Source organism: Alosa pseudoharengus, unplaced genomic scaffold (genome assembly GCF_046254945.1).
Source record: "Alosa pseudoharengus isolate Yale_2024_CS ecotype anadromous, Long Island Sound unplaced genomic scaffold, YU_APseudo_1.1 YU_APseudo_1.1_scf_18, whole genome shotgun sequence".
Classification (NCBI taxonomy): Eukaryota; Metazoa; Chordata; class Actinopteri; order Clupeiformes; family Clupeidae; genus Alosa; species Alosa pseudoharengus.
Genome location: NW_027468650.1, coordinates 6,059,219 through 6,069,940, shown reverse-complemented (window position 1 = coordinate 6,069,940; position 10,722 = coordinate 6,059,219). Strand labels below are relative to the sequence as shown.

Here is a 10,722-nt window from a genome sequence, read left to right as displayed (position 1 = left end):
TATCGCTGTGTGGGGCGGAAGCTGCACTGAATACAACAGCAAAGCCCTGCAGCGCATAGTGAACACAGCTGGAAGGATTATTGGTGCTTCACTCCCCTCCCTGAAGGACATTTACACCTCCCACCTCACCCGCAAGGCGACCACAATTGTGAGTGATGCAAGTCACCCCGCTCACAATTTGTTTGATCAACTGCCCTCTGGGAAGAGGTACAGAAGCCTGCGCTCCCGCACCACCAGACAACAGCTTCATACACCAGGCTGTTAGGATGCTGAACTCTCTCCCCCCTCTACCCTCAGCTACATAACATCCTGGACTTTGGACCCACAATGGCTGCCTTGCACTACTCCACTTGCACTACTCCACTTGTACACTTGCAACTTGTTGTTGTTGTTGTCCTGAAAACACTTCTGAACACACTTCTGCTGCTCTTACATAACTTGCACCACTATGCCACTTGCATACTTAGGTCAAACAGAACTACCTCAGCCATTTATTGGCCTGACTTTTGCACTATTATATTGACTGTCTACTGTATGCACAATTGCACAATTTCAACTCAAATTTTGCTGCTCTTATTTTCTTCATTGTATGTGCCTTCTTATTTTTACTTTTTATATTGTTTACTTGAATGTTATGTTTGTCTGTGGACCTAATTGGTAAAATATGTCTTGTCTCCACCGTGGGATAGTGGGAAACGTAATTTCGATCTCTTTGTATGTCTTGACATGTGAAGAAATTGACAATAAAGCAGACTTTGACTTTTGACTTTGACACACACATAAACATAAACATGTACACGCACACATGCACACAATTCAAGAATTTCTCAGAATTATGAACAGGCAAGATGGGGGTGGGGTTGTATAAAATGTATATTACATGTGAAATCTATGAACTAATCATGTTTTGGTACTTGTTGTCTAGCAGATACCAGTGAGAATTGAGTGTGCATAATGCAATTCAGTGAGACAGTTAGAATCATATATGCCTTTCAGCGTGACTTATTTTTGTGGAAAACGTGCTGGACTGGGCGGCGGTCATATTTTGTACCGCTCTGCGGTACATCTAGTTTTCAATAGCTTGCGCGCACAAGAACTGGCCTGCCACTGCACCGAGCAAAGCACACAGCAAGCAGCATTTTGCCTCTTATGCCGCTCTTGCCGCGGTGGAAGTTCAATCATGTTGAACTTAGACTGTGGCGCACTGTAAGTCATTGGTATTTTGTGCTGAGCTTGACGGCAAGCACTACAAAAAAAAACCATGGGACATAACTCAACCAAGAGCAACCTAGCGGCGAGCACAGCACATGTCACGTGCAATGTGAAGTCCCCATTACCTTGGAGTTAATCAGGTAGGCTATTCATATGATCGGTCCCAAAGGTAGAGGTTAAGCTATAAATGAGCAATCCATCTAGTCACCGAGTTCACAACAAAACAGAAAACAGGCAGTGCATATAATAGCTGTATGACACCATTTCAAATACAACATGTTTCTATATTATTAATGTACCTGTAAATGGTCTTTGATATAGCCTAATGACCATAAAACTGCAATATGATGTTACTTGGTGTGTGATTCTATGTGGATATGTTCAAATGCTACCTCTAGACTATTATTAAGATACATGTGAATTATGCTTAAGATGATGGACAACTTGTCTGATTTTAAATTGTTTGTTTATTCTGGACTGCAGGGATCAGTTTATAAGCCTATGTACTTCTTGTTGGTGTTTGTCCTTTATGTCCTAATCATTACAGTCAACTTAACTTTGATCTTAACAGTGATCATGGAAAAAAGCCTCCATGAGCCCATGTATATTTTCCTCTCTAATCTATGCTTGAATAGCCTTTATGGGACTGTTGGTTTTTACCCTAAATTTTTGCTGGACTTGCAATCGGATACTCACACAATAACATACAGTTGGTGCATAACACAAGCTTATGTGATTTATTCCTCAGTAATGTGTGAAATCACTCTTTTAACAGTGATGTCTTATGACCGCTATGTGGCAATTTGCAGACCACTGCAATACCACAGTATTTTGACTCCGCATGCTGTGCTTAAACTGCTTGTAGTGGCCTGGGCTTATCCACTTTTGACAATCGCAACAGCTCTTGTTCTTACTGTTAGAATACCCATTTGTGGATCTCACATCCGTAAACTATTCTGTGATAATCCTTCAATACTAAAGCTGGGTTGTTCTCTAGCCACAGCCAACCAGGTTTGGAGCATGTTGCATATTACAGCTTACTGTATACAGTTTGTTTTAATTTTAATTTCATATGCTCGTATTGTACGGGTTTGCATATTATCCAGTGAGGGCAGAACAAAGTTTGCCAAAACTTGTGTGCCCCATATTTTGGTTATAGCCATCTTCATCATGACAACACTGTTTGACGTATCATACAGTTGGGTTGGTTCAGAAAACCTGCCAATTAGTGTACGCAATGCATTGGCTGTACAGTTTTTGATTCTCCCTCCACTATCAAATCCAATAACTTATGGGCTTCAACTTCCACAGATCCGAAAAGCAGTATTCAGACAAGGTTGTAAACATAAAATGTGTCACCAGAGATGATTGTCTTAGTCATTAATAAGCATTACCAAGAGGCGCCTGGAGGAATGAATGTTATGGTACGCACACCCATCATGATTTTTACTTCACAGAAAAATGTAAATGCCTACTGTCATGCAGTTAATGGGACACTGTGCAGAGTTGTTGTGAAGTAGCAAAGTGAAAGTACAAACCTACAATGTAAAATTTTTTAATTGTTATCCATGTCCTGGGTTTGGTAACTGGTTGATATCTCACTCTTAAATGAAATTATATGGTGATTTACTCATGAAAGCTCTATTCATTGTTTTGACACACTTTGGTACCAACTCTTAGTTATTTTACTTAATCTTGTTTTGAGCTTAGTTTCTACTCAAAATGTAAATTATTTTTCTATTTACACCACTTCCTTAGGTTAGATAATTCGATCCCACTGATTCATCTATCACTGTTATGAAAATGATACTGAACTTATCTGTCTTTCCCAATATAATATTAGACAATTAGACACTGCAGTAATAATTTCACTGTTATCTTCAGATAACCACGTGACGTAACACAGAACCCAACATAACATAACATAGCTAAACCACTAAAAATAAGGATACATACACATAGAGATGGCTTGTCATATGGGATACAAAATACTTTGCCGCAGAGACCAGGCCTTTTCTATAAACTTTGCCAAAGCAAAAACATAATTTTCAGCCAGCATAAAATCTCCCCTTCATATTTCCAAAATATATCTGGATTTTTTAACTGAATTGATTCAAAAAGAGAGTTCCTTAAGTCACAGTATAAAGGACAACAAAAAACAAAATGAAATTCATCTTCCACAACCTGAAGATCACAGAATTCACACAAACGTAAGTGTTCAGGTGTACCTTTAAATCGACCCACTTCCACTGCCAGAGGTAAGGTACTAGTTCTCAATTGAGCACAGAGGGACCTCTGCCTTCTCTTTAGATTAAGGAAAATATAAGGTTCTGTTACAAAATCATTCTTAAATTGAACATAATTTCTAAGTTTTGGCTTCTTCCATATGTCCTGTTTCCATTGATCTACATATTTACTTAACAGTCTTTGTCTGACAACATTTATATTACATTGCAAATTATTTTGGTACATTATATGCAAGTCAGACGAAGACAGTATTATTGAAACCTCTCCAGACCAGGGGCCAATTGGCCTACTTTAAACAGTCCATCACTTATTAGTCTCAACAACACTTACAGGAAAACCATCCGTGTATTGTGTGATAAACTAACTCATGCAAAGTGCAGACATTTCTCATTTCTTTAAAAGGAACATGCCAACATTTTGGAAAATAAGCTTACCCGTAAAACAACCCAGACCTTCACAACTGTACAATTGGGAGTGGGTCTGGAAAAGGTTCATTGACCTCTTTTCATTAAATCCCATATTTGCCAAAAAATCGTATGTGTATTCCCTGTCTAGGCCGGTGCTTTTTTTTAAAAACGGCTAACTGCAGCACCAGCTTGTATTTCAGACAGGCCTATGAGGCGGGCCTTTAATCCCTTTCACACAAATCTTTTTCTTTGCAAAGATGAAAAATATTATCGAATTAATTATTTCAAACACGCTGAATACCTACCCATATTAGTAGGCTATCTGATGATAGGCTCCAAATTACGGAAAAATGTATTTTCATGCATTTTTGCCTTTCATCTATACAAATTTTGTATTGTTTTCGACCAATTAAAACAGATATTTTTTAAAACACTGAATTTGGGTTCAGTGGGTGGAGTCGGATATGTCTGAATATAGTTTTGGGGTTGTTAGCTTGTTGCTATCGATTTGGTTCAGTGCTAGCCAACCGAGGATTAAAATAAGTTCATTAAACAATTTTGTAAAGTAGACTTATTAATATCAATGAATACATACGTCCATGTCATATTTCTAACATGTTTCATACATAATTCAAATGTGTGTTTATTTCTGCCGTTTTGGCTAGCTAACAATTATGCAGTACTTCTTCAAAGCAACTTGTGCTTAAAACCATATTTTGTTGGGACATAACATGTAGTGATTGTACAAGAGTATGCAAAGTCATCTTCATCTTGTGAGTGTTTATTGGCAGATTAGGCGCCCTTCTGTGCATTACCGCCTCCTACAGTATCACGTCAATGTTCGGTAGGGTGCAAGCGCGGATATAGTAGGAGGAGTTGGATTTAGGTCCAGCTCCACCCCTTGGATTTTGTGTTCTGCAGCAAGGCCAGGGGGTCAAGAGCGTGCAGATTAGCTTCGGCACGTTAGCATACGCCATTTTCAAGTATGGCGCCGCATGGAGCATTTGGAACCAGTTTCGTGCACGAAAGTCTGTGTTGGGCACGAGCTCTCATGCACGTACATGTTGGTGGGCGGGTACCTATCCGGCGGCTACAGCCAAAACGTTATTCAGTGCGTATTTCTTGAGGAGCCTATGGGAAGACGTGTAGCCTTTATTATGGTTATTGGATCATATGACAAATAAAGACAATTGTATTGATCTTCTTTCGTTGTTGTTTGTCCTGAACAAAAATAGCCTAAACATGATTAAAGACAAAAAATTACACAACAGAGGCATTAAGCCCTTGTCTCGTTACACCATGGGTCTCCAACACGTTGCTCTCAATAGCCGCCCCCTTTGGAGCTTGCCAGAGGCTGAAGCACTAGGCTACGACATTGAAACACAATTATTGCCGTGAGGCATTCCAGCCTATGAATTTAATAAAAAGTAAACCATGCATAATTAAAAAATAACTCAATTTAGGCTACTTCGCTACGCAATAAGGTTCCATTAGAGCACAGCGCACGTTCAATGAATGAGTGAAAGGCCTTGTCTCGCAATAAACAGCTGGAAATTCCAACACTTTTTCAACTACACAAAACTTTACAGTGATCATCAAATACCCTCTAGATTTAAGTGCACATCAGTCTCAACATTTAACTATATAATAAAAGTCCAAAAGTAAATTAAATCCCATACCAAAACCAAAAATCGTCTGCTTTTGATAGCCTGGTATGCCGCTCCAAACAAAACGCATGTCTCACAATAAAACGCACAATGTAAGAAATAAAGGTCTGCCTCGAATAAGCCTACCCCAAATAAATACCTGTGCTTTGCGCAGCCCCGGACATAATTTAGGATTTACGGAAAGTATGCAATCATATGTTGGACGCCTGGCGATGTTCTGGCCGTCTACTGTGCCTCTGACTACGCTGCCTCACTTGGATGGTAACTCGACAGTTGAGTGCGAAGATTGGATGTCGTGGATGCGTAAGTAAACTGTTTTTGCTGAGTCCGCAGACTACATTCTCTTTAACGGTTACTTCACCATCTGCGGTGTACAACCCAAAGTAAAGACATTTTAGATGAGTTGGGGACGGAATTGTCCGCTCAGGCTGGCCGATCTGTGCGTTATCTTCCATTTTCAAAACAGGGTGGCTGTTGAGGGCTCTGGCTCCAGTCATTATTGTGGCTACTGGCTATTAGGCCTATTGGCTTGATTTGGTCATGGGCCAATGCCAGAATACGTTTAGAGCACCCGCTATGAGATGGCAAACAATAAAATAAAAAACAAACTAATCATAGACTGTAAAAATGCGCTACACATGGCACTAAAAACCGAATAGTTTATTTATAGTTCAACTACAGATATTTCACGTCATGTTCGAATGCATATTTGCAGCAGCAGGACGACAGGCAGACCGCTCTTAGTTAGAGCCGCTGTTATCCAATGAAATGAAGTTGCGCTTCTGGGCGACTCCACTCGGACTCCATGCGCGTTCCCGAGCAACTTTTTCTTCTTCTTGTTAAGTGGCAAGCAATGTATGTGCATTATCGCCACCCTCATACTGGAGGAAGACTCTTTTTACAGAATATCCAATAAAAGTCGACGTTGGTCCATGCGTCATTTCCAGCTTTGGAACTTGGTGCATGGTCAGAGCCAACTGGCGCTGGATCCGAACCCCAGTGTTCAAGATGGCGTTGACTATGAATTGGCCGGATTTACTAGCCTCACCATTCATTTGTATGGAGGGCGGGACTTAGTCACTCTCTCCAGTTATATATAATACCTCCATGAGCAAGGCCCATCTCGAAAAAAGGGAGTTGTCGGTTCCCCGATTGGCCAGTATCACCATCTGTTTGATTGACATGTTCTTGACAGCCTTCAATGGCTGTTTTAGTGCATCCTGTGTACAGAATTATTTTCCAATTTGCAAGAAAAACTTTTAAAAATCAATGTCAATGTCAATTTATTTATTTAATAAATAAATATATAGTTATAAAGACGAAGGTAAGACACAAAGTAATACAAATATGGTTATTTTTTCTGCTTTCTTCATCAGCATTATTTGCTGTTGGGTCATTCCACGTCAGTTCAACCAGGGCCCACGCACTTAGGTCTCAAAAAATTCTGATAAAATTACCAGGTGTACCCATGTTACCCAGGAGACACACTGAAAAATTACTTTTATGTAAGATCAATACTTTCCAAGATACAGACAGTTTTACAGGAGGGTGGGGTGTCAATTTTGTTAGGCCTCTTTTTTTTGTCAAAGTTCACAAGCCCATAGCGCAAGAACTAAACCATGTAGGAGGTTCACATTTTGCATGCTGGTACATAAATAGGAATAGTATGTAGCAAAATCGTAACGTTTGGTCTGGATGATCCTGCATGGTCATAGCGGTCTCTCATAGTTGATCAAAATTGTATTGGAGTTTTTGGCTGGGCTCTGTTTAGGCCTTCAGAAGACATATTTGTGCTCAGCATAGGCTCTTGATTTATGTTCCTTACTGAGATAAGTGGAAACACTCTCACAAAAAGCAATGAACAGAAAATAAATTCCTTCAGGGTCTGAACAGCAGACCTCACGTCTGAGAAATCATTTTTGTTCTCATTTTCAGAGCACCCAAACACCTTGTGGGAATATACAAAGATTTATTTTATATTTTTTTCTTTATTCTCCATGATCCCTTCTTTTTAAAAACACCAATTTGACTTGTCTTATGCAAATCTTTCTTTTTTACTTTCCACCCTGAACATGGGCAAGATGCACCATTGAGATCAATATGTTTTACCACAGGTTACTCTATACAACCACAGGTGGCACTGTGGTAACTCTATATAAAAAGAGAGTTGATTCGGGAGACGGCTGCAAAATCTTTGTCATAAAGGGCTCTCAATTTGAAGGGAATTGGAAAAGAGTGGGCTCCCTGGAATTGTGTCTCTATCTAAAATGTTGAGCCTCCTGTGATAAGAGTGCAAATCTTTTAGAAGTCTTTTTTTGTCCAATTGTTGGAGCGGAGGTGTTGGAACAAACATTAGGCCCTTGGAGACTCAGTTTGAGTGGGAGTCAATTCAAAATGTCGAGAGGGATTTAAGATGTTATCAATCAGTGGGCTTGTAGAACACACCGGCCCCTGGAGGAGATTAAACCATGGAGGTATTATATATAACTGGAGAGAGTGACTAAGTCCCGCCCCATTTCATTTCAATGGACCATGCTAGGCTAGCTACTTCAGCCAAAAAAGTTTGAAATTGACCGCAGCCATCTTTACGAAAAAGGCGTTTCATGGGTGTTCGTTTCCGGCAACAGCTAGAATTAGCCTATTAGATTCCATGTTACAGACAGAGACCATAGGCGTGTTCGTCTTCATGCAGATCTGACTTGATGTGATGCATGCTGGGTTGAACACAATGGAGCTCTCCATTGTGTTCAACCCAGCATGCATCATCACATCAAGTCAGGTATTAAGTCAAGTATCAGTAGCTTAATCCAAGTAGTTAGTTGTTTTATTTGTCGTCTTCCAGAAATGCAAACCAACATGGACGCGCAAGGACGCTCGTGCCCAACACTAAACTTGTGCATGAGCTGTCATCTACCAATCAGCATGTAAAAACTGGTGCCGGAAGTTCCAACCATGTAATGCCATGTTTTTAAAAATGTTGGCGGCCAAATGCCATGCTACAGTAAGTGGCTGAATCTAACCCTTCAAATCCTGACCCCCTGGTTTAAACAACCAAACCAAAAGTCAAACATCACCCCGCCGTCTTTTTTAACCAGTGAATTCTGTCCCTGGCATTGACCTGGAAGTACTGTGGATGAAGACATCTGGGCAATGTAGACTAGTGCTTTTGAAAATTTAGCTTTACAAGCTTGGTGGAGGTCCTGAAATTGTTTCCAGATTGTCAGCAGTTTGTGTAGGTTTGTACAATTAATAATAACCGCTGAGATAACAACTAATTCGACTTAATCTTGATTATCAATTAACTAATTAAGTAAGATGGTGAAATGCGGCCCCTGGAAAGCTGTCTACCTAAATGTTAGTGTGTGGAAACGGTGGAATTCTGCTCAAATTGGAATGTCCAAAGATGATGATGGGTTTAGTGATATTAAGGTACCAATCAGCATGCTGATCGTCAGCTCTACTGTGTCTAATGGGATGGAAAACTGGAGGAACCTCAGGGGACCCATCAGCGTTGCCTTGGGAAAAGGAGGTGGACTCAGGTTGGTGCCCTTGTTCAGTCTGGTTATTGACCTTAAAGTGGGGTCCAATCATCCCTGCCCTATTAGCTGGTGGGACCTACTCCAGTGGGCATTGTGCAATATCAAAAGGCTGCAGAGGGGCACAAGGATCAGATTCAGACACTTCTAGTTTTGGGGTCTGATGACTTGAACTGAGGCTGAGGCTTGGAACTAACATCTAGTCTGTTTAATTGTGTTTCAAATGACAGGTATTTACCATAGGCACAGAGTATTTAAAAATCTATGTCTTGTTACGACCCCCTGTGGCCCATTTGATCTCTCTCTGTCAGTGCACGGGCAGGTAGAGCTTGATTAGGTTAAGCAGTTCCAGTCATTCCATCAAAGGTGTGGTTATATAAGTGGTCCTGCTCACCTCTCCCATTAGGCACTTTTTCCTCCTTTCTTGCAGGCACTTTGATATTTCTCTACACTGGCACGTTACTCTTTCTCTACTCTTTTTTTCCTTTGTCTTCCATTTTTTCATCTAATATTACCATTTCCATTCACGCATACATACATGCTTCAACACTCATTTCCCTAGACACTTTATGTTTGTAAATCTTGCTATTTTTGATTTATATTGATAAATGGTAAAATTGAATCGGTTGTTGTCTTCCTTTATCTTGCGGTCTGTACACAAGCTGGTCGTAAGATAAATTAGGGTTACTCGTCCGCGAAACCTTAATTGGTAGAGTGATCGAAAATGGGATCATATACTGCATCCAGGTGAGCACGTCTTTTGGTTGCGCAGCTAATCAACGTCTTGTGGAAACTGCAATAAATCGCAAGAGACAATTTCTCACGTTGAGCACACAAATGCGTGTATTGTTTATTTCCATAGGAAAAAACACTAAAATCTAAAATGGTGCTGTCCAGCAACAAAACAGGCATGGGGCTAGACCACTGGAGAGTAGCAGACCAAGGAACCGTGGTGCTAGGGACAAAATCCCGTGGGACCCGCAGCGGCTGTCCATAAACAAGTTCGGCAGATGAAGACTGTAGGTCCTCCTTTGTCCCAGTCCTGATGCCCAGCATCACCCACGGGAGTTTGTCGACCCAGTTGCTGTCTTTGAGGCTGGCACGCAGGGCAGCCTTCATTGACCTATGAAAATGTTCACAGAGTCCATTAGCCTGCAGCTGCAGTCGTGCGGTGGAGTTTCACTCCGAGGCTCTGTGCGACAGCATCCCACAGCTCAGACGTGAACTGGCCTCGGTCAGAGGATATATCCGAAGGGGGGCCGAAACGGGCAACCCAGGTTCCGATAAATGCCCGTGTCATCTCAACAGTCGCCACTGACGTCAGTGGCACAGCCTCAGGCCAGCGGGTGGTCCTGTCAACCATGGTTAACAGGTATGTGAAACCGTGAGAGGATGGCAGAGGGCCACCAGATCTACATTCACATGGTCAAAACGTCTCTCTGGAACCGGGAACAACTCTAGCGGGGCTTTAGTGTGACGGTGTACTTTGGCCTGTTGGCACTTCACAGGTTTTAGTCCAGTCCCTAACGTCCTTGTTATGGCCGTGCCAGACAAACTTTGCTGCAACCAGTCTCTGTGACGCTTTTGAACCTGGGTGGGAGAGACCTTGGTGCCAGCATCTCCAAAAACCACATCCACGATCTGCAGCCCTGT

At 41.3% G+C, this 10,722-nt stretch overlaps 1 protein-coding gene across 1 annotated transcript; it reads left to right on the top strand.

The window, feature by feature from the left end:
• Positions 1-1,647: 1,647 nt before the first annotated feature.
• Positions 1,648-2,386, top strand: LOC143131830 (olfactory receptor 6N1-like). Its single transcript, XM_076291417.1, has 2 exons — positions 1,648-2,223; positions 2,372-2,386. The coding sequence occupies exons 1-2, from the start codon at positions 1,648-1,650 to the stop codon at positions 2,384-2,386; spliced, it is 591 nt and encodes a 196-aa protein (XP_076147532.1).
• The last annotated feature ends 8,336 nt before the right edge of the window (positions 2,387-10,722 follow it).